This window comes from Anopheles marshallii, chromosome 3 (assembly GCF_943734725.1).
Source record: "Anopheles marshallii chromosome 3, idAnoMarsDA_429_01, whole genome shotgun sequence".
NCBI classification, from domain to species: domain Eukaryota; kingdom Metazoa; phylum Arthropoda; class Insecta; order Diptera; family Culicidae; genus Anopheles; species Anopheles marshallii.
Genome location: NC_071327.1, coordinates 58,505,469 through 58,531,464, shown reverse-complemented (window position 1 = coordinate 58,531,464; position 25,996 = coordinate 58,505,469). Strand labels below are relative to the sequence as shown.

The 25,996-nt window shown below is 42.7% G+C and overlaps 2 protein-coding genes across 2 annotated transcripts; both read left to right on the top strand.

The window, feature by feature from the left end:
- The first annotated feature begins 148 nt into the window (after nucleotides 1-148).
- LOC128714172 (double-strand break repair protein MRE11) lies at nucleotides 149-2,145 on the top strand. The gene is made up of 2 exons (XM_053809048.1): nucleotides 149-257; nucleotides 344-2,145. Exons 1-2 carry the CDS (start codon nucleotides 149-151, stop codon nucleotides 2,143-2,145), a joined length of 1,911 nt encoding a protein of 636 aa, XP_053665023.1.
- A 2,576-nt stretch (nucleotides 2,146-4,721) lies between these two features.
- LOC128712912 (peritrophin-1-like) lies at nucleotides 4,722-5,278 on the top strand. The gene is made up of 2 exons (XM_053807778.1): nucleotides 4,722-4,728; nucleotides 4,809-5,278. Exons 1-2 carry the CDS (start codon nucleotides 4,722-4,724, stop codon nucleotides 5,276-5,278), a joined length of 477 nt encoding a protein of 158 aa, XP_053663753.1.
- The last annotated feature ends 20,718 nt before the right edge of the window (nucleotides 5,279-25,996 follow it).

The following is a 25,996-nucleotide window of genomic DNA, read 5'->3' as shown; positions in this document are numbered from 1 at the left end:
CTGAGCTCAATTTGTTGCTCATTAGAACGCGGCTTCAGAATGTTGATGCACGCATGACAGCAGAAACGCGCGGAATCGTTTGTTAACAAAATTCAAGTTGTTTGCCGGAGGTTCATGTGCAGAGTGTATAGGATTAGTGCTTAAAACCATGTCCGGGTCTGATTCGCAAACGGAGGATATTGATCCCGATAACATCATTAAAATTTTAGTCGCCAGTGATATACACTTGGGATTCAAGGAAAAGGATCAATTGCGAGGTACGATTTGGCAGCTGTTCTCCTGCGTAATATACATGAAAGTTCTTGAAAATAATCCCGTCATGTAAAATGGTGCCTCGTTTCAGGCGACGATAGCTTCATTGCCTTCGAAGAAGTGCTGCAGCATGCACTAGAACATGAAGTGGACGCAATTTTGCTCGGCGGAGATTTATTTGATGCGGCCAACCCCTCCACGAAAACATTGGATCGCTGCTTCCGTTTGCTGAAGACCCACTTGCTGGGCGACAAACCGATAAAGCTGGAATTTTTGAGCGATCAAAATGTGAATTTCCTCGACTCGTTAAGCCAAACGGTGAACTACGAGGATCCAAACTTAAACATCGCCATACCTCTGTTTTCCATCCATGGTAATCATGACGATTCGGGCGGTTCCGGTTGCGTAAGCTCCATGAATTTGCTGAGCACAAACGGGTACGTGAATTACTTTGGTAAATGGACTGACTTGAGCAGGATTGATATTCGGCCTATATTACTGCGCAAGGGTGAAACGAAACTTGCACTGTACGGTCTGAGTTACATGAGTGATGCCCGGCTTTGTCGCTTGTTGGAAGAGGCGAAAGTGTTCATGGAGAGACCGGATCAGCCCGGGTTTTTCAACGTGATGGTACTGCACCAGAATCGAGTCGAACGCGGACAGAAAAACCATCTGCCGGAGAGCTCTTTGCCACAATTTCTTGATTTAGTCATATGGGGCCATGAACACGATTGCCGCATTGAACCGGAGGAAAACTCGGCGAAAAATTTTCACGTTAGTCAACCGGGCTCCACGGTGGCGACGTCCCTATCGGAGGGTGAAGCAATACCGAAGTGCTGTGGGCTGCTCAGCATCCATAAACAAATGTTCCGGATGGATTCAATACCGCTGAAATCGGTGCGACCGTTTGTGTTTGAATCGGTCGATTTAGCCACGGTGCAGGAAGAGCTAGCGTTGAACGAAGGTGACGTTCAGCAAAAGGTGCAAGACTTTGCCGCGGAACGTATTGAAGCTATGATCGAGCGTGCCAAGACGCAGCTCACCGGGTTCCCACGGCAACCGACACTTCCGCTGATACGTCTCCGTCTAGTACTGACGGAAGTTGAGCAACAGTTCAATGCAATCCGTTTTGGCTTGCGGTATCAAAAGCGCGTAGCCAACTCACTGGATATGGTCATTTTCAAGAAGAAGCCCAAAGTGAAGATTAAGAACGAAGGGGGAGACACGGTTGACAAGGCAGCACTCAAGGAAGTATTCAGCAACCGGTCTGATCGGCGCGTAGAAGACATCGTTGAAAGGTATTTCCGCCAGGCTGATGCAGTGAACCAGCTACAAGTGTTACATCCCCGAAGCTTGTCCGAAATGATGCACAAGATGGTCCACTTCGAGGATGACGATGTGGTTAGGAAGGTTTTAAAATTTTACGAAGACAAATCGCTCGCCTTTCTGTCCACGCACGGCGGCTCTACCTATGAGAGCGCGCTTGAGGCTTTCGATGAGGTAGGGTTTCATAAGGCCGAACCGAATCTGCATGATCAGTTTCTCACCATGTTGCATGCGCAACCAAATCGGGAGGATATTACCGATCCGTTAAATCGGTTTCGTGATCTCGATGGGAATGATGGACCGGTTAAGCTGGTCGACAAAACGGCACCCGTCAAACCGGCACGCGGACGAGGATCACGAGGTGGACGGGGAGCACAGGGACGGGCTGCGAGCAAAGCAGCAAGTACTAGTGCAACCCGTACCCAATCGCAAGCTTCGATCAGTACTATGTTCAGCCAGCAGTCTGATAGCAACAGCAGTAAAGTTAGTGTGGCCACAAGAACTTCATCCAGAAAAACGGCAACACAAAAGGCCCGACAAATGGCTTTCGATTCCGATGATGAGTAAATCTTGTAAAACGCTTGCGGACAGGGCAGTATGCCATTCATTCCTTTAGATTCTCATGCTATTTTCTTTCAACGCCACGATTCCGTTTGGTAGCGTCAGTTTAATCATTTTTTTTATTCTACAAGAACGGCCTGAACGCGTCTTACTATAATTTTATTCGTTAACGCCATCAATAAAGTTTTTTTTCTCCGTTGGCTAGTTGATTTGTGCTTTCAGGGAATTCCATTTGAAATGTTGTTAAAAATGGTAAAAATATACATCGAACAACAAACTTGATCAGATTTAAGTAATTTTTTGTATGTACAGTGAAACGCCAATAATTTATTTATTCTTCGATAGGATCAAAGAGATCGTTTTCTGCACATCCTTGCAGTGGCTTTATGCCAGGGTTCTTCAAGAAAATAAAAATTTTCTGTAACATACGAATTGTTCATAATTGTTATGGATGCTGACCGTCGCACAACATGTCATCGGGGTCGCTCGCAACCCGCGGCATACCAGTTTTATCTTATGTTTATCTATGTTTAAATTCTGTTCTTATCATTTTACAAATAATATCACCGCACACTAGGAATCGTTTGTTCAACTCGATGCGACCGGATAGGAGTGTTCCTGTGTGTAGGCTCAGTTTATAGGCAATGATGTTGATGCTGGAATGTTCATTTTTTGGCAACGAACCGTGAAGAATTGTTCAGGAAACATGGGATATTCAAGAAAGCTTCTCCGTGAGCCCTCTTCCGTATCCTTCCCTTAATGTTAGTTATTAAGTCACATTGTTTAGCCTTTTAGGCATAAATAAATGAAGCGGTTCAGACGAGGAAAACGTTCAGAAAGCTCGTTTTTAACGAGTGCTTCAATGCGGGTGATCGAGGTAGTCTGTTCATTTCCATCGTATGAGTGAAACACCACATGAAGACGAAGTTGTTGGCGGTGTGCTTTAGCTCGTACTGCTACGTCAGGATCCTGGAAATTCAAACACGAATAGGGAATGTCACATGTGTTAAATAAAAAAAAACAAGTTTTATAAACTAATTTTGCTTTTCTTACTCGAAATTTTTCCCTCCTTCGTTCAGCATGAACTCTTCAAATCAGGTACGAGGAAACGTTTGTGCGAAATGTTCAACACATTTTGTGTTACCGTTGCTGTTCTAGCGACTATATGAAAGATTTGGCAGTTGTACGCGCGCCTGAAAGTATGCAATATAATTTTTTATGCTTCATTTCACTGTCCGCATGGTATGTTGGTAGCGTTGCGAGGTGTAGCACCGGTTTTATTTATTTAATAAAATCGTTAGTGTTAGTAAGCTTGATGATACGATGGAAAAATCCATGTTTCAAGGATATGCTGATGTCCGGATGTACTACGTTATTATAATCTATTTAAGCATTAAAATATTTGAATAACAACTTGTGTAATACACGACATTGAATGTGATTATTAAGCCGTTAAAGAATTAGCATGAACGACTGCACTCTTCATGGGATGGAAGCCCATTCCTCCCAATTCTATTACCTTTTTCGTATGGCGTGAATTGGCTTCAGCTAAGTAATCACTCCATGCCAATGATGTCACCATTGAGTGCATCGACACAAACCACTTCTCCCCTTCCCTGCTGTCCACGGTAACGAACATGTAGGGGGAAATTCTCATGGTGCAAGGTGATCATACGTGTGGGGCACGCTATCCACCCAACGAAGGTGTCGGTTCGAGGGTGTTGAGTGCGAGTCCTTTATAAGCGCTACGTACATCCATAACCATAATCGTAACGATAAATGTGTTGTGTGCCTATCGGAAAACGTCTGTATTTTGTTTTCCAATGCACGGGCTTAGTGGCCACCAATTGATGAAGTTAAAACGGAAACGAGCCTGACGATTATGATTACACTAATATGAGTATGCAGCGGAATGGAGGATAATGCACGTTACACACTGTCACGTGCTCCCGTTCCGCTTAGTCTCAACAACTAACGACCGTCGTGACACATTCTTTGCACCAGCGGTTGGATGTGGCTGATGAAGATACTTTAAACAAATGGCCAAATTTGCAGTTCGTAAAATCGAATGAAGAAGATCAGTTGGGGAGGGATCAGCTAGGAATACGATTTACTCAAATCCCCCGACAGGTGGCAAGTGTCGCGTAGAGGATGTGGGCTTGTGTTATAGTTGGTTGTATTTAATTAAAACTTGATTAAGTTAGTTATCAATAAGCTTGTTACACCTCTGTCATCGTCCACACACAAGTGTTGACTGTGTTTCATGCACGAGAGCGAACGTTTTAAGGCACTAGAATTACTTTTGGCAGCGATAGCTGTTAGTGTCTTCAATGGGGCATTAATCATCGATCAGCATGAATGATCGTTGGATAGGCCATGTACACAGTTTCGAGAGGGGTTTTTTTTTGTGCGTCGTTTTAGCACATTGTGTCATTATTCGCAAACTTCAGCCGTCCACTTCAAATGATCCGCCATATCGAGTGCAGCGCCTCCATAAAAAGGGCACGCGCGGTGGTTCAACAGGTGCAGTACGAATATAGCAACGTCTGGGTAAGACAGTTCGTGATACTATTGTTCTCAGCATGAAAGGTAAAGGTATACTAAAAGGTACGATTCTAAACAGAGCAGATCACTTAAAAAGAACGCTTTTTGTGACATATCCCGGATAGCTTCGATAAGTGCGGTGCTGCTGTTGGTGGGACTGGTTTTGGCAGACGATCGCTGTCCACCGGTGGACGATCCGCTCGTACCACCGGTTCTGCTTCCACATCCAACCGACTGCGACAAGTTCCTGTACTGCAGCCATGGTATGGCCGTCGTCAGCAAGTGTCCGCCCGGGCTGCATTGGAATGATGGCCAGAAACGGTGCGACTACCCGTCGGTGGCACACTGTCAGCCGGGCGTATCGCCCACTCCCCAGCATGCACCCGAACCGTCACCGAACTGTCCCGCGGAATACGATCCCGATCACATGGTGTATGTGCCGCATGAAACGGACTGCGCCAAGTACTATATCTGCGATCCGCACGGTGTTGAGCTGGAGCAGACCTGTCCGTCCGAGTTGCACTGGAATCCAGCGGTGAACTACTGTGATTTCCCCGAGCTCGCACAGTGCGAGGTGCAGCGTTGGGCGGATTGAGTTCCCTGAAGTGCGACCAACGTACCGAGAAGTTGTAAATAATCGATAAAGAAACACAAAACATCCCCCTTATTCTACGGTAAATCCGCTTGGTTTGGTTTCATTTTTTCCAACGCGTATCACACACTTGAAACTGATAACGAGCGTGGGGGTTTTTTGTGTGCATCCGAAGCTACCGTGTGCATAAAGGTTGCTTTGAATGAAATTTATTTTCCTCCACCCTTCACAACCCCGGGCTTCAGATGTAATTGACGTGTGCGGAATCGAGAACGTAAAGCGTTGTTTTGTGTTCACTAATCCACCTCCAGTCGGAAGCTTACAACGGTGGTCGTAAACGGCTTCCCAGACGAACGGGTGTATTTTTCGAGCTGCATGGCAGTGAAATTATATATTTTCAGCCAAAACTCTTTTACTCGCAACGACGAGTTCCAGCACGGGCGGGGCATCATAAAGCTATGATCGTTTCCCCCAACCCCGGTGGGCGTCCCGTTTCAGGAGGAAAACAAGCATAAATTTTATCCTTCGTCCAACTGTTACGATCCAATGCATGTGCCCTCCCGACTGGGGGGGTGGTGCCGAAACAGTTTGTCAACTGTCATCAAGAGCACGTGGTCGACAGCAAACTCACATGACCCGGGGAACCATGTTTGCAACTTTTGATTTGTCGAGAAGCGTGTTGACGTGAGCGCGTGTGTGTGTGTGTGTGTTTGTCACGGTCACATATTTGGATACAGGTTGGGAAATGCATAAAAATGTTGTTAAAATTGGACTCGTTTCCGCATTTCGGGTGGGGGTGGAAGGTTAACCTTCTGGTGACGGCTTGGGTGCCATTATGATCTCTGCGTGAAGTTTATTTATTCGCATTATGAAGCAGCATCGGTTGGTTTCTTTTTTTTTTTAAACTGCGAACCCACCCCATTTTACGGTAAAGTGATGCGAAATTAAAGCTTGCGAACTGTTTTTGCCATGGTTTTTTCAACCGATTGGTCCGAAGAGATTTTAAATGCTAATGGCGAGCAATTCCTGTGCGAGGTTAAAATTCCTAACGATTTGGACATAAATGTAACGCAAGTGTAATAGTTATGGCAATTTCTTTAATGCAATGAAATAAATCAAATGTTTTGAGGGCTTCAAACTGTTAGCAGCCAAAGAGAGGTATCAATCTTCTTGTCTAGAAGATAGTTCTAAGTGCCTTAGCCTCAATGATGGCGCTTCACCAATAATGAAGTATCTGCCAATTAGTGCAATTGCTAGACGATTGGTAATCGTATAACGATTCGAATTGCATTCGAGCCACAAGTGACAATGGCTAAGTCGCACGAGGTTGAGCGTGGTGTCTAATTCTTACCGGTCAAGTGCTCTTCAACACTGGGCTGGCATTAAACTTGCACTGAATGCGACGGATGTGATTCCAGCATTTCGTCACTGAGTTAAGCACTGTTGAGTTACGTTACATTATTATTCGTTTCATTTTAAGTTGACAAAGATCAATCTTCTGGAGGTATTAGAACGGTGTCACGTTTCCCAATGCTTCTTATCGTGCAGTTTGAATAGACAGAAGTGCCTCAATAAATACGGCAAGGGGACATAAAACACTTCACCCGATCCGCGGCACAGCTAGTTCGTGGATGTTTGTTTTTATTATTATCTACATCTGAGCGCGTGTCAGTTCGGAAAGCGAATCAAACGAGAAATGCAACGACCCTGATGATGATGGCACTCCGGGAGATGAATGCATAGTTTTCCGCGCATTAAAGTCCGCTCGGGGAAAGCAAAGCGAGCTGGTACCAACAATACGGAACAAGCGAACTCCAGCGCTAGGTTTCGCACCGGCCACTGGTGGCCGCTGTCGATATCGGTGTTGTCGGTTTTTACTTTTGGTCGATTTTATTATCAAACCGCATGACGTCCAAACATGACCGGAATTAACGAATTGCCAGTTCGAACGGAGACAGGGCGGAGCTGCGGAAAACCAATCTGGCAAGATCGGGTTTTACGAACGGGAGGCGGCAGCCTGCATTTGCACCACGTTTTGCATACTGTCAGTTACAGTTCATGATTATTGCATCTTCTTTTTTTGGTTGTTGTTGAAACGACGGACGAACGGGCGAAATGCGGCCATAAAATGGTGGATCAGTTGGTTCGGTGTGTCCGCATCGCGGTGGTAGAGTAGAGCAGAATCGAATCGAAGCTGGTAGGTAGTAATCGGTGGACCGCGTGGAATGCGTCACGTGCGTTGTTCGGTGTGATTTTGCGCACAGTGGAATGCATCTGTGTAGATGAGAGGACATTTGAAGTAATACAGGTTGGAAAAATGAAAATTTTAATGGTTTTTTTTTTAAATCATACTGTTACTCACCATTCTCTAGACGCTCTCTCCAACTTACCATAACTCAAGAGTTTGAATCTTATTTAAATTTGAGATTGAGACTTATGTTCTCTGACAGTTGGGCACAATTGGGTTTCATCTACGATGTACACGCCTGCCAAGTCTGCAATATTGCTCTTCTTCAACCGTATTTTGGGCGATCAAGTAGTCTCCTACTTAATTTGTAGAGTATTTAATCGATCCGTTGTTAAAAGTGTTTTAAAAACCTGCTTATATCCTTAATGAAAAACATAATTCTGAAATATATAATTGTATTCCTTTTGGGTGGAAGGTGGAACGCACATTACCTGGAGATCAAGAAGGAAATGCCTTTAGAGGTATCTCGGTATAAGAATCGGATGTTTTTTTCTGGAATTTTATGTTAATTTATCCTAAAGTCAGTGCTTGAAGTAATTCAACTAACTTGCTTAAGTTGTAATTCAAGTTGCAACGATTACAAAGCATACTTTTGTCTTGTGTGTAGTAGAATCACGTACAGTGGTTCTCTAGGATCTAGTGATGTATTTGGTACCGGTGCCGGTCTTCACACGACAGAACAGGTCCAAAATCCCCATCCAAACCAATCCCCACTACGCAGGACTGACTATCTAGATACGGAAGAACTATGAAGAGGAAGGGATAAGAAGACCATAGTCAGGAAAAGTCTGAACGAATCCTCCCACTGTTATTGTGCCGCTCAGGAAGAATATCTTTTAGATACTAGGTCATGTAAAGGATTGGCCGATGGTGTTCAACTAGGAGCTAGGAGGAAATAGTGCATGTTTGCTTAGTTTAAAAGATGAAAAAGAAGGAATGGTCGTCGGCAAACACTGTTTCAAGGTCTTTGTTTAGTTTTCTTTTGAGCACCTTTTGAATAGCATATTGAGTTTATATTAAGGGCTCTGTCCACTAATTTAATTAAATTATTAAATTAATTTTATAATTAACTAATTTATAGTTTAAAAAAACAGGTTTTGAGTCTTACGGCATTATTCTTCCATTTATCACAAACTATCCCTCATTTAACTTTGATTATTCTAATATTCTATTTCCTTTTTGCACGGTAATGTTTGAATGCTGAGATTTTACATCCATCAATTTGTGGTGAGATACAGTGGTGATGTGGTGAATTCTCAGCGATAAAGAGGTGAAATTGAAGGAGGCTGTGATGAGCTCGTGATGGAGACGCGTTTTGAGTTACTGGAAGAAATAGGAAATTTAATTCAGACACACAACACTTGATGTATAAAATTCCTATTTTGTTGTAAAAAATATGTCCTCACTTTACGCTACCGTGCCTCGAACTGATTCGATGATTTCGATTCCAATGCCAATACCGTCCTTCCAGACGCCACTGTGTTTACTCTTCCCGCCAATGTGACACCCATTACACACGTAGTGTAGTTTTTAAAAGGGTAATAATACAAAAAAAACGGAAAGCTGAACCATTTCCTGGACGCGTCCTGGAGTGACGAACGTTCGATCTTTCGCCGAAATCGAAATCGAACGGACGTGATAAAGATGGTAAAACGTTCCACCCAAACCCGGGTGCCAAACACAGCCCCGACAGTGGACAAACAAGTGACGTACCGAAGCATTACGCTGTACGTTACTGTACGTGCTATAGCATTATGGCGCGTTGAATCAGTGTTTGTGGAACGTATTTATGGTTAGCGAGCTGATGGCACCTATTGTTTTTGTGCCTTTACCACAAATGCACATTCACTTTCTGTTGCACCGCGCACCGGCAGACCGGTTACACCGTCGAGGGGGCGGGTAGGTATAATTTATTGAAATTATTAAATTTATGTTGATGAATTTGACAACCATTATGTTTATTAATTTATAGTCGCACTCTTACCGGGGGGGGATGCATCGTACGCTGCGGTGCATACAAAAGTGCATCGCCGCGTTGCAGCGAGTGTGCGCACCGGACTTCCGGATGCTCTTTAATTTTTCTCGGGTATTGTTTTTTTGTTGTTGTTTATTTAATAGTATTCTATCGGTGCTCTGGTTAAGGGTCCTGGTCCATCCTGTAATGGCGTGTGGAGTCGGTTGAAACGCACACAATAACGCAGGGGTTGCAGGGGTTGTTTTTTGTGTTATTGGTCAAACGAACGAATGCAAATTTGTCGAAAAAAAAAAATCATCTGGCCCAGTAAAGAAGCGTTTATATTTTTCCGTTCAAAATTTTTCCCTGAATTGTCACATGGACGCTCGGACAAAGGCGGAAGGTAGAAAAGGACGATAATGTTTTTTTCTTCTGTTACGCAGTATGGTTTTTCAACAGCAATTATTTGCCGGTGGCATTATCGGGGCACGATCGATGGACTCTTGAAAATATTATCCGAATAATGTTTACCAGCTGCTTTTGATACGGGGGTGGGATATCGACCCCCCCGCTCCCAAAAATGGCGGTAAATATTTTTTGGCAATATTCCTTTTGGTGACCGGTTCTGGAAGGAGCGTGGAATGTCATGTGCCTTTTTCCTGGACCGTGCGGACATGCCAAAAACGGAAGGTGTTGCTCGAACACGGGTGGGGATTAATTATTCCTGACATGTGCGATTACCGGCAGGCTTAAAAGGGGCATTGTGAAAAGTCACTTTGCGGACTTTTTTTTTGCACCAGAAACGCGTAACGATTTTGTTTGTTACCATTGTACTTGTCAACTGTGCGGACGTTTTTCGATGCGTACGAAATTGAAGTGTTTTGTGTGGTGTACGAGTACGTTTTAATTTAAGATGAGTGATTTCATTAAAAGTGAATCGGACGGAGAACATTGCCTTAACTTACCACTTATTAGCTTTAAAATTTATGTTTGAACGGGTTTTCGGACTGAACGATTAAAACACGAGCACGCGTGGTGGGATTTTTGAATTTTAAAAATATGTTTTTATTGCTTCATGAGGCTATTAATCACTAGTTTCTTCCGGTCATCTTCCTCAGCCCTACGTATGTATATATATAATCATATATATATATGCATGTATAATATTAACTAATGAGTATATAAGAGTAAATATATATGTATAATTTAATATCGTTAAATGGCGCGTTCTAGATGTCTGTGTCTATGTGTTTTTTTTTGGGGGAATGTGTATAATCAATGCGATTGTTACGGAATCGACTTTGCGTACCTTTTGTTGTGGGGTTTTTTTTTCGCTATCGTCTAGCTTACTCCAATACTCCAATCAAAGGAAAGTTGCACCTTTAACGATCAGCACCCACTGGACGCTAATCATTGCGCTTGCGGAGCAGTTCACTTCTGCAATGACTTTTCCTTTCACAAGCAAAAGCTGGCGAGCGCGTGGATGCCTTTGCTAGTGTGTTGTTTTACTTATCCATCCCACAAAACAATGGCATTTCGCAATGAAAAAAATGAGGAAAACAAAGGTGACACAATAAAGAGCAACTAATCTTCTGCCGGTAGCGGAACAGCTGCCATTTTTCCCGCTCGTGTCGTTTCAAGTTTGGAAATGGTCAGCTGTTACTACTTCGTCTAAGAAAAAATGGGGGGACATAAAGCTATACCGTATTTGAGAAGTTCTCATAATCTCTTCTCTGGTTGCCTTGTTTGTTTTGTTTAGTTTTTTTTCGTTTTTTTGTTGCCTTGCATTACGTGTAAAGCCGTGTTTGCTGGATGTTTTGCTTTCGTCTTTTCGCTTTTTATACTATAGTTTTCACTTCAGTATCCGTTCACTCGTAGGTTAGATGGCTTTTGTTTCCTTCTTATACATGTTTTATACGATTTTGCTTTTCTTTTTTTTTTGTTTTGTTTTACTTCTACTAGCTTAGGCTGCCGTTTTCTTTCACTCTTCTTCGTTCCCTCTCTGTGTATGTATGTGCTTGTTTTATTTAAATCTTACAATTTAGAAGCTTTTAATAAAAGCAATTCTACTACTGGCGATTTGTGTGTAATGGTTTGCGTTTTGCTTTTAATATGCTTTTGCTGCAGAATAAACGCTAAATTGTAGCCTGTGTACTGACGCGCTACTTTACTTTACCAAACGTACACACTCACTCACACAACATGTTTCCAGTGTTGTTTTTTTTTTATTTGCTTCACCCTAACACTACGCTGCTTAATGCTACTACTGTTTTGTTTCTTTTTGCATATTTCTTGTTTTTTTTTGTTTCGTTTATTGCTTTTCTCTAAGTTTTCTTTTGCGTTTTTGCTAAAATTTCAATAAAACCGTCCGCCTCCCCCCCCCGCATCCCATTCGGTATAAATGTAAATATTATGAAAAATTATCAAAAAACTTTCTATGTTTTCACATGTAATACTTTGAAATTTGTTTCTTTTTTTATTCATTTTGCACGCTATGTATCCGCACGCTTAACTTGTCTACTTATCTACCGCTGCCATTTACTACCCTTCGAGCATGGTTTCTGTATGTGTTGGGTGGTGTGTGTGTGTGTTTTTGTGTGGTTACATATTTTTTTTCACATACACACCCACACGAAACAAACACATGTTTCAAAGCCACATGTTTCCAGCATACGATACAGTGCTTCCGTGTAAATTTCTGCTGCCTTTCAATGCGTTTTCTGGGAAGCTTGCCGCCGGGTTCTTCCGCACCCTTAATGACCAAATGTTGTGTAGCTATGCTGTGTGGTCAGCCGATCATGTTTTGTAAATATATAAATCAGTGCAGTCAGTGTGGAATCGGTTGTTTTGTTTGTTTCCGCTTCCCTTGTCTCTATGCTGCAGCAAATCGGATAGGAATAAAGTCGAAAGAGAAGAGTAAGACTACTGAAGAACGTGTGGAGAAACGATCTTTTCAAGATCCTAGAAGTAAATGCTTCGCTACGCTATGCAATGGCCATGGTGTCTAGTTGACGCTGGAAAGGTGCTAAGTTTAGGTAAATGTTATCTGCTGGTTTTCTGCGTGCCCTGCCTGTCCCTAAGTATTTCGCTCTAAACCCTTGGAAATGCTACGCTACAAGTTTGCTTTGCTGTGTATTTGTGTTGTCTTTATATCAAATTGGTCTTTGTTTTTGTTGTTGTTGTTTTTGCAGTAATATTATTTGATTTTTGCAGGGTTTTCTAAAACCGAATACCCCTTTGTTCTTGTGTCAAACCACTACCACAGCTGCTTGGCTTGCAATTGCAAAAATGTACTTTGATAAATGCTGTTTTCACGCGTTTCGCTCAATGTATTGCTTTTAAAGTTTTGTATGAGTGTGTGGGGGGTGTGTGTTTTTTTTTTAATTTTGCTTTGTCCTGACAGCAGCCCTGACTGACGTCTACTTATTAATTTGGGCAACAGCTTAATAGATACGTGTATTGTGCTCGCATATGATTTGCTAGCATGGACGAATCACCCATTCGATCATTGTGCATGTTTTTCTCTGCCGTTTAAATTCTTCAAACGCAGTCCTTCTCTTTTGTTTGTTTCCTTTTTTTTCTAGCACGAAGAAAAACGCTCAAGTTCTACAGCTAAGGACAATTCTGCATATATCTTAAATGTGTTTGTTTAGCTTCATCACTACCTCATTGTCGCACTTTTAGTATTGCTTTTGTTTTGCGTTTCTATTGCTCATTGTTTGCAAATTTGTCTTTTTCACCTTCTGTGGCAAAGTGTCGTTAAAGTAGTCGCTAAAGTTAGGAGCTTACAAATGCTTAATTACCTACACGCGGTACGAGCGTTCCACAATTGTGGCAATCGATCAACTGAAGCAAAAATTGGCCAAATAATGGACACTAGTAGTGAGTATGAGTAGTAGACCGTACTGTATTGTGGTTTTTGATCGACCTCTCCCGTTTTCTCTGACGCAACTGGAAGAAATGCAGTTTTATAATATCGAGCTGTTGCTATCTGTAGATTCGGTTAGTTTTATTAGCAAGTTTAGCGTAAAATTATTATTTCATTTCTTTAAAGATTGTTCATGGTGTACTTAGATTGGTTTGTTAATTGCTAGATGCTACCACTAAACGTTTGTCTATGGAAACGTTACAGAACTGACCAGAAGTCTCGCACGTGAGAATGGTTAATAGAGGGTAGAGTGGATAAAAATGGGTAACGTCCTACGCGTTGTTTACGAACGTGAGTAAGTGCATAAGAAATTATGGCGAACCTTAGAGGATCTTTGCTATAATTTGATTCGTTTGTTTCGCTAGTCTTTTGCTCTGAGTTTGAGAGAAAATATTTAGTTTTTAGAAAAAAGTTATCTAAAACAATAAAGCGTGACAAGTTTCATAAACATTGTGTAAGTTTTATAGCAAGTAAGCAGGTTTGTTTGTGAGCAAATAATATGAATTTAGCTAAACATTACTACATTAGCATTCTATTTGTTTAAAATGGCTTTCACTGTTTAAATGCAACGACTGTAAAGCATTCATTAAAAGTCGCAAATGTTATCGTGATTGACGGATTCGGCCGCGCGTACACCGCTGCTTTACGTGTACGGTAAGCAAGTTTTGTAATGATGTACTTATCTTGCAGCCTAGGCGCCTGCATGTGTGCACGGCGAGTTCACGGTCTAACACGGAGAACGAGAATGCTGAATATGCCTAAACTGATGAACTGCATGTAATTTGCGTTACATAATGAATCAAGGCGCACATCCTTGAGATGGGTACGTACGATTGGCCGAAAAAGTTAGCTAAGTAGTTGCGAACAAGAAAGACGTAAAAAAATAACAGTATGTTCGTGCCGGTAGGGGGCAACGCGGGAAGCAAGTTCGCAATTAATGAGACGGGATGGTGGGTATGGGAGGTACTTTGGCCAGAATTTGGCAACCCATCCATGCATCATTGCGCCCGCTGAGAGTGATGCACCAGCGCTGAAAGCTCAAAGGACGGGAAAATTTCTAATTTGCACTCCAAAACTTGAAACTGCTGTCGAAAAGTTGCGCCATAGTCCGGAAGTGCTACAGCCCGTGCAGTTATTGTTTGACTTGGTACTTTAAGTTTCGAATGTTTCTTGTTTCGGTTGGTAGGGTTGTTGTGTGTGTGTTTTTTTTGTGCTTGTTGTGAGTCTTTCTCTTGGTGAGATCGTACTGTTGATATTCGGTTTCGACACGACAAGCTTGGGGTGCTTCATCAAATGTGAGTTTCGGCTGCAGTGTGCAGTGTTGCAAAAAAATAGTCTCTGCCGTCGTCTGAGGCATGGAAAAAATAGGGAAAGAGACATGCAATTGCAACAGTCATGTACCGTCCCTGTGTGAAGTGCTTCGTCAGCAATGATAAATCAAAGATGGCAACTTGTAAGTAGTGCAACATCACTGCTTATCGTGGATAAAAGTAAACTTCATCAAAAAGAAGATATAACTGCAAGAATGGAAATTGTAACTAGTACGAAAAGAAGGAGAGAAAAAACGCCTGACGTTCCAAAGAAGTGTTTCACAACCGAATCTGTTTTGTTGCTGGACACAAAGTGTAAAATAATACACTAACATTACCGAACGCAGAAGTGAAAATTTACCACGAGAGCCGCACGATCTTATGCATGCAGAAAATGAAAGAGAACAGAAAAACAAACCAGCGGGATGGAAAAGAAAAGTTTTGCTTGCGTTTGCTGTTGTGGCAAACTTTACCTTAAGCCCAACGTGGTACCGTTGTGCGAAAATTGCGCCAACTTGCAAGTTTGCTCGCATTTACGACCAAGGGTGCTGCATTTCTGTTCGTTGTGTTGTGTTGTGCATTCCATCTCAGAGTACATCATTCATCGCGGCACAGCATGCTCGACGCGTTTATTCGTTGTATAATTTAACTTATGTCGTTTGTTCTAAGATTTCTTAAGGATCCTCCTCTGCCCTGCATTCTCCACTCCGACAGCAGGTAAGCGCGGTATTGACGTTTCATAGAGTTGATACTAATAATTGAGTAGTGAATAATTGAGACACACGACCGGTGACGCGCTGGCTACATCCCTATGGTTCCCTACAATGGCCGAAAAGCTTCGGAGTAGTGTTTGGATTAAGAGTAAAGAGTTTGGAAAAAATGAACGTATTGTCCCGTTATGATATGTTGCGTACATGGATGATGGCATTTCTGTCCCATTCCGTCTGCACTTTCTACCTAGCTTAATTTGCTTTTCGCTACCGCACTAATCACTAATCGAAGCGTAACGCGCTAATTGATCCGGTATAATAATAGGCTTGTGGTTGTAATTTTTCCTCTCTTATTGCTGTGGGGTACTGTTACTAAAATTTAAATTACTTTAATTACATTCTTGGGTCGTTCTTTATCTTATTCGTGGTTTGTTTCAGCAGAAAAACCGTTCACCGTTGGTTGAAATTAATTGCATCGCAGTAGACCGTACAATTGGTGCAGTGTGTGAAACATTAAATTGACGCTAGAGGGCGCTCATTCTTGGAAGGAATAAATTGTTGTTTAATTGCACTATGTAACGTTGTTGGTACTAAATGATAAAGATAAACATAAACTTCAACATCATTCTGTACTTTCAGTTGTTAGAATTTAAAATGCGCTAACTGAAAGTATTTAATTCATTTATTTATAAACTAATTCGTAGCACGTAGGTAAAAGTTACGTACGGTAGGACGTAGAATGAAGATTAAAGCATCTAGACACCTAATAGCGGCAACTTTACGAAATCTTGTATGAAAGATGTACTGCTTTTGGTTAAAGTTTGCGCTAACGAAGGATCTCTTTCGGGAGGAGAACGAATTCTGCAAGAATTGCGCATTCCAATATCGTTTGGTTCCAAATTTATTTTCCTCAATTTCCCCATGCATGGGACTGCCAATGGAATGGAGGCAGTTTTATGTTGCTGTTCCGACCCAGTCACAGCCATTTTGCGGGAATGTTACGCCTCAGCCGATCTTTTGCATTGAGCTTGGAGTAAAATTATCTAACAAATTGGAACCTTGCTTGAAAGGCCTACGGGAACAATTTACAAAGCTGACAGGACAGCAGTAAACGAAATGTATTAAACTCGCCAGAAAACGACGTACTTTATTCACGATATAAAGTTCATCCTCCCCTTTGTTGCGATTCTACTTCGGGAATCGTTAAACGGCCGTAATTATCACATGGCGGGAAAGTAACTAGCTGTCCCAGCTGTTTTCTAATTAAATTTAAAGCAATAATAATTTTCTGTTTTCTCATTAAATTCTCAGCCAAGGCACGAACGAATGGTCCGTACGTCTTGGTGTTTTCGAGAGTCTGATTAGATCACTGGAACGACACTACAATTCACCCAGCTCTCCCGGACTCGTGCTGCTTGGGAATAAGGTCAATGGTGCAACAACGTAGTGTCTCACTCAAATTGTCGTCCGTTTCGCGTTCTCCAAAGCATCTGCCGTTGCTTTTCAGACGCTGGACAGGATGGGAAGGAGATGAGGGAGAACTTTCATGTGAAGAACATCTCTAACGAACGACGAACCGCTTGTTTAAAGTGTGCTTGGCTAGAAACAACAAGTGCCGCTTCATCGAGCTGTGTGGTGTGGTGTGGCCGGTCCCCATACTTTGTATACTGTTGCGCATACAGCGCCATCTATCGCATTATGGCAACAGTTTGTGCTGTGAACGCTTGGAAGGTGAACCCGTGCATCCTTCCCCAACAGCTTGGCTCTCGCCAGATATTCTCGACCTTGGAAGCGTTCATTTATGCAACTATTTAGCTACGCTAGATTAGTTCCAGTCCAGCCAGACACTCGGCAGAGTTAGGGAATGTGCTCAGGAATTCCTCCCCCAAAAAACCCTTCCGCACAGACGTGTGTCCTCAAGTCGAACGGGCTCAAACGTGTGCTCTGTGTCTAGCAGTGCGACAGGTTTTCACACATTTTGAAATGGCCAAGCTGCCAACCTGACAGGGTTTTTGAAGGCTCTTCACAGTCATGCTTTATCCCGCCGGGTGCATCATCATTTGAAGCTACCGGACCGAAACTAATTCCGAAACGTCTCGAGTGAACCTAGGCCGTTTGGGGTTGAGCCGAAAAGAAAGTTTTACCATCATCTTCTGTGTGCCTGTCACACGTGTTCTAAGCTTCTCGAAGGTGGAAAATGAGCAAAGTTTTACCACCTGGAACCTACGCCTTTTTTGTACCGGGTGTGTGTGTGTTTCAATTGTCCTGTCTGAAGAAACTTTTAATGTTTATGTCTTATAGGTGGAACTAGGATTGCACCAATGTTTTACAAAGAGATTGAGCATAAATCTCCGCAAAGGTCATGAAAACAAATTATTAAAATGTTTGAAGCTAACCTTTTTCCAAAAAGAAGGAAATTTTCATCAAATGGTAATTATGATTTTACAACAATTAAGTTTAATAGTTTCATAATACTTTGTCCAATTTCATACACAATCAGTTGAACGGCAGTGACAAAGTGCAGCCGATCTTGCTGGCAGACGGTTCAGCCACTTTGCAGACGTAAGAAACGCGAGGAAACCACATCTCTCAGCTGCTTTTTTGCTTCTGTCGCCTTTGATTCCCAACTGTAGCCGTCCATTGTTATCCTCATTTCCATCAGCCATCGTCACCACAACAATGGTGTCCATAGTGTGCAGGATTTGAACAGTTTTTGTTCTGCATCTTATCACATTCGCTCCGTACGCTTGTGCGCCCGCTCGGTGGCTGCGTGTGCGTCTTCCGATGTGAGTCGTGATTTTTCCTACGACAGCACGAAGAAACTAGCCCAAAGAGAAACAGTACCACTCCAGCAGCAGCTACTTCGGTGCAGTTTTCCAATGGCCAGGAAGCAGTCGGGGAAGGTTCTGCAGCATCAACCTAGGACCAGCTAACACTTGTACCGCCGGCGTGCTCTTGCTTGCTTTCTCACACGTTTGCCCCATCGCTACCATATTAGAAGCAATTCTGGCAAAGCGGGAAATTGAAAATCGAGCGTTTCTTTTCCGAGAACTCCTTTTGTTCGGCGCGTTCTCGGGTCCGTCCTGCACTTGGGACGCAGTCGGGTCGGTGAAAATCCCTTCCACAAGCGGGTTTTGCAATTGGAAATAGAATCATTTCTTTTGTTCATTATAAAATCGCAATTTTCCCCCCTTCGGAAGGGTGGTAATGCTGCCCCCTCCCTTCCTCTCTTTCGTTCATTCCCCCCTCCTTCTCTTTTTTCCTCTTTCCCTCTTGAATAGGTTTGAAATTATGTAATTATTTTTAATTGAATTTAAAGAAAAAGCATTCGTTGCATCGTTGCGGGCACCAATGGGAAGCGGATTGGGCACTGTGGAACGATTCGCCACACTTCATCCATGATGTTCTTAAGTGAACAAGCGACCACTAAAAACAAAAAAACAAAAGGAAAAGAACGCGCGTTGGCATGAAATGTGCCGCCACAGTGTGCTGCTTGTCAAAAAAGGCACACAAAGCGGTTTCGTTTCGGTTGACAATGTTTCAGTCAAGAAGAGCCTGCCATGATTTGGTGCTCCTGCTTCACCGTGTTGCTGGTGGTGGTAGTGGTGCTTCATCACCCGTCATGCGATCCTTGTGAGAGTTTTCCCTTTTTGGCATTCCCTACCGCTCGGACGGTAAACGAACCATAACCCATTCGGTGGCCATGGTCCGTTTAAAGGGAGCTTTGGTCACAATTTTTGTTTGCAGTTTGAGTTTTCACTATGCTTTTTCTGTGTGTGTGTGTTTTTTTTTTGTTACCAAAGGATCGAACTGTAGAGCCGCCCGTGGTTCGTGGTTGATGGGAGTGGAAATGAAAACAACACTTCCAGACAAACGCGAACTTTTGCCAGCCAAACCGCACAAACCGGAGCGCCGGGGGGTTTTTTTTTTACGGAATTGCCCTCCGAGCGCCGAGGCGAAGTACCATGAATTTTAATGACTTTTACAACCCGGTCCGCTGGAGCGAGCATTAATCGAACTTTTTGCGTAAAGCGCCGGGCCAGACTGTGATTTTTCTATCCGGGCACCCTTTGCGGACACTTTTGCTCCGGTGTCCCGATGGAGTAGCCGGTACACCGTTTACTCGGTAGTGATGCTTAGCGGTAGATGAAACCGCTGTGCATAAATGTATTCACGGATGGAAATGAACTATTGTTATTAGAGAAAAAAATGTTTTTGTAAACCTGGAAAAATTTAAAGAATTTTTTATATTAATTTCGTATGAGTGCTTCATTCTCACAAGATTGTGTAAAATGTGAGCTAATTAAGCAAGATGTTATTATGTTCTAGCTTTATTTTTCAGTGGTCCAACAGGGTTTTACAGGACATTTAAACACAGCCTTTCTCAACTCAGGTCAGGTTAGAGTATTTTAAGGTGGATCTGGAACTCATCTCACTCACTCAACTCAATTGTCTTGAAGACAATTGATTTCAGGTTGCAAAAGATTCAGAAATTCGGAAGGATTTCAGATCATTCTTGAAATAATCCAGTTTAATTTGAACAAAATCCAGAGATGACTTAAAGTTTGCCATTTAAACTGAAAACTCTTGTAACATTTCTCTACTTTATATCTGTCCCTTGAACTAATATTTCACAGCTCCAGAACTGCATAGGATACATCAGGAATGAAAGTTTACTGTCAACGAAATACTGTAAGATCCTGCAACACTTGTTCACAAAGGTGTCTGTAAACAAAAAAAAAACATGGTTTCTCTGCCCGCAAGACATTACGATTGCTCGCCCCGGCTGATAACATCCTTATCCTATCGGATCGTATTCAGATGCTCCGCCAGTAGCACAGCGCAGAAACACACTAAAAAGAGTACAAACAATCAATAACCATAAAACAGTAACCATACCCCTGTAGGATGGGCTGTAAGGTCATAAGGACATCGTCATACCGCTAGCGGTAGGTAAGTGCGCGACTTTACACCCAATGCCACCATCCACTTTACGGTCGCAGGAGTGTGTTAATGATGGCGCTTCAGTCCTTGGCTACCCGGGACCCAGCGACCGGTGCGTTAAATCCGTTCGGCAATAAAAAAAGCCATAGTCGAAGCGCGTTTTACTCCCGCGTCATCTCATCCATTACGGCACGTCCTGTGCACGAAAAAAAAAATACCCCAGGAAAGGCCAGCAAGGATGAAAAAAAAAAAAACTTTCCCGAAGGCATCACCACGCGGGTGTGTACGGTGCAGTGCAGAAAGTCAGCCTGTGTGACTTACCGATGGGTCTTCAGCCAAACGGACCGAGCCGTCCACTACCTTCAGCAGAAGGTGTCCTTGGGTTTGCCGGCGTGGATTCGGCGGATCCGCGCTACTGTGTGGTCAATGGGATAATAAAATTCAACAAGCGCTGAACAACGCGGTCGGCTTCGATCGTTGGTCGTACGAATATTGGAGACTTTGCAGCCCAACCGGGAGCGTATTAAATCGCTCCAAATGGGGCCCCGGAATGGGGTGTAAAGTGGGATATGTTTGCCCCGACGAGGAACGGGGTGGGAAGTATTGTTCTGCTTTTTTTTGCGTTCCGTTTTTATCAACGTGCTGCTGCAAGAGGCCGTTTATGGGTTGAGTTTTAACACGTCTGAAGAAGAATGGTTCGATAATCGCACTGCTGGTTGTGAACAACCGTAACAGAGATATTGGGTTTCGCTCCCGAAACGGTTCTTCAAGTCGTTCAAGTCGTTCTTCACACTGTCCATCGTATACGTCGACAAGCCGCTGGACGTGTTCGTGAGGCATCCAGGTTCCAAGTTCCAGTGTTACGTTCTTATTGATGCGCTCCATGCACGGAGTAAGGGAGAAATAGAATCAGAACAGGCGAATAGAATCAATCCGTTGAGTAGTGGAAACACACTGACCAGTATGACCGCTTGGAGGGAAGCAAACCGCAAAGCAAAGCGAAGTTATAAATTCGATCGGAAATTGAATTCCGTTTAGATAATATTTTAGATAAAATGATGATTCAATTTCAACCACCGAGCACGATGGATGATGCGAAACGAGCGTGTCCATTTGGAGCCCACCAACGGGTTACGGGTCCGTGGCTGTCGTGTGTAAGGTCACCAATTTTTATCAGCGCGGCTCGGCGGGTTTGGGGGTTGGCTGCAACCACATCCACGATGGGCCGATGGGAAACCATCGAACCAAATGCTTCTGTCTGTGACTGTGTCACTTTCATTCACTCGATACGAATGCGCCCACTATCGGTCGCAATCGTGCTTCAACCGGGCAAGTTATCAATTGCAGACACCGGAATAATGGCCCTAGGCACAGATGGAAAGGAAAGGACGAGAGAGAGAGAGATGGTGAGTGTGAGCGAGAACAAAAAAATTACATCACGAAAAGAAAAATGTCCACCCATTTTTCATTCGTTTTTCATGGCGCGCTACAGTGCGTCACAACCCGAACAACGAACCGAGGATTTGGTTGGGTTAAAATTTATTCTTATCGCCTCATGCCCGGAATCGGACCATTCCCGGCTGATATCACGATTATGCGGCAGGTCACGGCCTCTCGGTGTCGGTGTCACACGCATGTGCTCGCCCAATCGTGATCATTGATTATGGAAGAATGTCCTTTTTTGTGTCCCCGAGAGGTTAGGCTGAGTGTTTCCCACCTATTGGAGTCCTTTTTTTGTACATCCCATCCATTGTCTTCATCCCCATTAGTGGGTATAATTTTGAGCTGGAACCGCTTTTGTTTTTGGTTGGCTGTAAAGTGATCAAGGCGAGGTTGAGATTGATTTCGGCACAGCCCTTAAGCGTCGTTTTTTTTTTGTTGGTGTGTTTCATTTTTTTCCGGGGCGAGAATATATAAATTGCCCGAAACAAGGGACGATCCGAACCGGGTAAGTGAATTGACTTCCTTCAGCCGGCAATCAATCGTGACTTCCCACCGGAACCGGATACGATGGGAAGTTAATCTTATCGGTCAGGCGATAATGGGTGTGATACAAAAATTTATCATCTGCCAGTGACACCATGTGGGTTGTGTGTTGGAAGCGCTGTAAAGCGATCGTGATTGCATTTTATTCCTTGCCCCCGGGGGAGCCATGTTGGGCTTTGCACATGTATGGGCATGTTTGGTTTTGAGTAGGGTGCAGTTAACAAAGTTTGTTTGACGTTAAGCAAAGTTGACTCGTACTTCTTGTAACGGAAGCGGCTCACGTTCCGCTAGAATCATGCAGATGCTACTACACCATCGGGGCAAAGTGTGTTTTAATTAATGCACTGAGCAACTACTTGCATTACGCACCTAGTTGCACCGAGCAGGGTGGACAAATTTATTGCATGTGTTGCGTGTGCGGTTGCAATTACAGGTTCGGCCGAAGCGAATCATTTGTCATTGCGCGCTGTATGGCGTGTTGAAAAGTGCACCCGATGGCTGGAATTTGCAGCGTTTGTCCCGTGATAATACCCGTGGCACCCGGAAGGAAGTCGGGAAATGGAGTGTGATTGAATTAAAATACACTCAACCGTCTGTCCCGTGCCCCAGTTGACGAGCAACAACGGGCTCATTAGTCGCCACAGTGGTCTGTGTGTGTAAAGTCGGACGGGGAAGAGGTTTTAGGGACAGTGCAATAGTAAAATTTGTGGCTGCATACGTGAACGTTAACCGACGGCCGTTTACTAATTGATCGAAACGTATTGTTCACGGTTTGGATTCTATTTTTTTTACAAAACTCTCATTTGATAGTGTGTTTAGCAAATCGAAACATGAGTTTGTGAAAATAAATAATATTTAGCATGATTGACTGGTACATGGTCTTCTCGGTACATCAATTGTCTTTTCCGATTTAACTAAATCATGAGCCATTCATGAGCTATTGGTTCAAAGATGCAGAGAATGATAAGCATTATGAGAAGAATTACCCGTGGTGGTCACTTTCAACTAGTAATTTCGTCGAATTTAACTGTTTAATAATTAAAAAAACGTTTAATTCTGATCACTTGAACGTTGGACTTCGAACGCCTAAAGTGATGCAAAGATAGTGCTTACTGATGTGGACAAACAAGGGCATTATAAGAAGAATTAACCATCATGGTCACTTACTTATACAATTTCGTCAAATTTCAATTGCTTGTTGATTGATTTTAAGAATTGAAACAAATAACAAAACAGAAAAAGTTTAATAGTATCATGTACGATTCTGATCAGTTGAGTTTTTGGTATTTTGCGCCTAAAGTTATGCCACTAAATAAGATTAGCGTATATGAAAAGATATTGCATAGCTTGAGGCGTACTTAACCAACACATAATTGAGTGGATGTGATACACGTTGTTTCCAGTATAGCACTATAGCAGACGATTGTTTAATAGAATATGGAAAAGATCATGAATGCAGAACACTCACCATTTGTACGGTTACCGATGTGCTTAATTTCGTAACGTTGCATCGCTGCCAAAACTTTGTTACCTTTACACATATACTCAAATCTATCATTCGCATTATGCATATCTCTTACTACTTTACCCCATTGACACACATTTCAATACATCACAAAACAATTCGTGCTACTTGTCGTACGACGACTTCAGCGACTTCGCGTGATCGCGAGCGCTATTGCTTATTCATACTGTTGCCACCCAAGGTTGTTAGCGAAAGTACGACTACTTATTGTGATGCAAAATTATCTACACCTTAAACACTACGACTAGCACTCACAAAATCACTGCTTTCTCCTTATACCGCAAAGCGTTACTGTTGCATGCTTCATTCTTGCATTCCTCTAGCATTAAAGCGAAATGTGCACCCGACGTGCCGACAAATCTGTTGCCGTGTCTTATTTTCTTAGCTTTGTTTCGTGTGTAAAACTTGCCCATCCGAACGGATGCCATTGCGTTTGGTGTTTGTGGGACTCTTTGCCGGGATGGGGCTGTTCCGGGTTTCCTACACACTGCCGTGTAAGTCCGTGCCTAACGTTCGTTTTGATTTGGATGGTCCAGGGTACACGTGCAGGTGTTTGTACAGTCCTTTCTTCCGTTATAAAGTATGCAGCAGCGATGGACTTATGGTTCTGCAATAGTTCAGTTGTTTTGTTTTCGTTGCTTGATTGGTTTCATTTAGGTATTGCTTATACATTTCATTCATTGTGTATGTTTGTTTGGGATTTTGTTTACCATTTTGCATGTGTTATAGATTGCTTTCAAATTTCGGTACGCTACGCGGTTTTGTTTTACTGCTTTAGGAGTATTTAACTTCTGTTTTACGCTACGCTTATTTGCTTATATCATATATTGCTTACTTAAACTAAGTGTATATATAATTTCGCATCTGTATATCGTTTTTGCAGAATTTTCTCTTATATCGTTTGGATCACTCTGGTTTTTTTTTGCTTGTTTGCGTTACTGTTACTTATTATCTTAACCCTTACAGTGGCTGCCTATTTGCTACCCATTATCGAACTGTATTGCACTCGCATCGACACTCTAAATCTAAATTGCTGACCTTGTTCTGTCCATGCAAGAAGAAGAGCTGCATTAGTGTGGAAAAAGAGTTAAATTCAATTAGGCTAACCGAAGCGAAAACTCTAATTTGCGTACAACAATCCAACGGGGCCGGTTACGCGTTTAAGCCGTTTTAATTTGTTTTATCATTCAAAAAACGTAAAGCAAATACTCCGTTTCAAAATTGTAGATGCAGCCTAGTACGGTAATTTGTTGTTGTGTTCCTACGTGCTAAATGCGCTAAATAAATCTGTATTATAAGTTTTTCTTTTAATGTTTTCCTCTTTTTCTCTCTCTCTTTTTCTCTCTAGTAGAAAAGTTCAGCAAACGCTACTTTATGGAAGAATGTGTTTTCTGTTTTCCCCTTCATCTTTCAGCCCTCGACTCCCCCCGCAAACGCGGTGGACTCCAATTGATGTCAGAAATTGATAGTAGATAGTTTGTTTTTGTTTTTCATATTTGTTTTTTTGTTTTCAAATTTAACAACCATTTTGTTTCAGCCCCAGCGGTGTGGCTGTGTATTGCTTTTCATTCAAATTTTGTATGTGAGTGTGCGAGTGTTTTGGCAAGGACCGTTTGTCCCGTTTTGCCCTGTCTGCGAGAACTTCCATCCATTACACTATATTGCTCAGAAATCGAATCACCGTTGTTGTGCAATTTCGCACACTGCTGCTGCTTCCATTTCGCTACCGTTCTGTTTTCCATTTGCGTATCTGTCATTTTGACAGTTCTGTTCGTTATTAGTACGTCGTGTGTTCGTTTTCTCGCTGGCTCCTTATTTTATGCTACGCGAAGTACTGCCGCCTTATCAACCGTTTGTGTTATTGGTGATTATTGGGATGGGAATTCAAAAAAAAAAAAACAAAGGAAATACTTTCCACAAAATAATTGACATTTTTGATAACAAAACACAATATTTTCCCACTATTTAGTATCCCTTTCGCGCCATATGGTCGGTTTTGACGTGTGCTTTAACATTATTGTTTCGCGTGATTTGTACTTCGCGCCGCGGGAAAGGACGTCGATGAAGAAGCTTTAGTTAAAAATCAGTTTGATGGGGTTGAGGTTTTTTCTATTGC

What these genes read in the sequence shown, in the direction of transcription:
- LOC128714172 (XM_053809048.1), top strand. Translation starts at nt 149, where the DNA reads ATGTCCGGGTCTGATTCGCAAACGGAGGATATTGATCCCGATAACATC. An exon ending in GGAAAAGGATCAATTGCGAG is followed by an intron (nt 258 to 343) that starts GTACGATTTGGC and finishes GCCTCGTTTCAG; the next exon opens with GCGACGATAGCTTCATTGCC.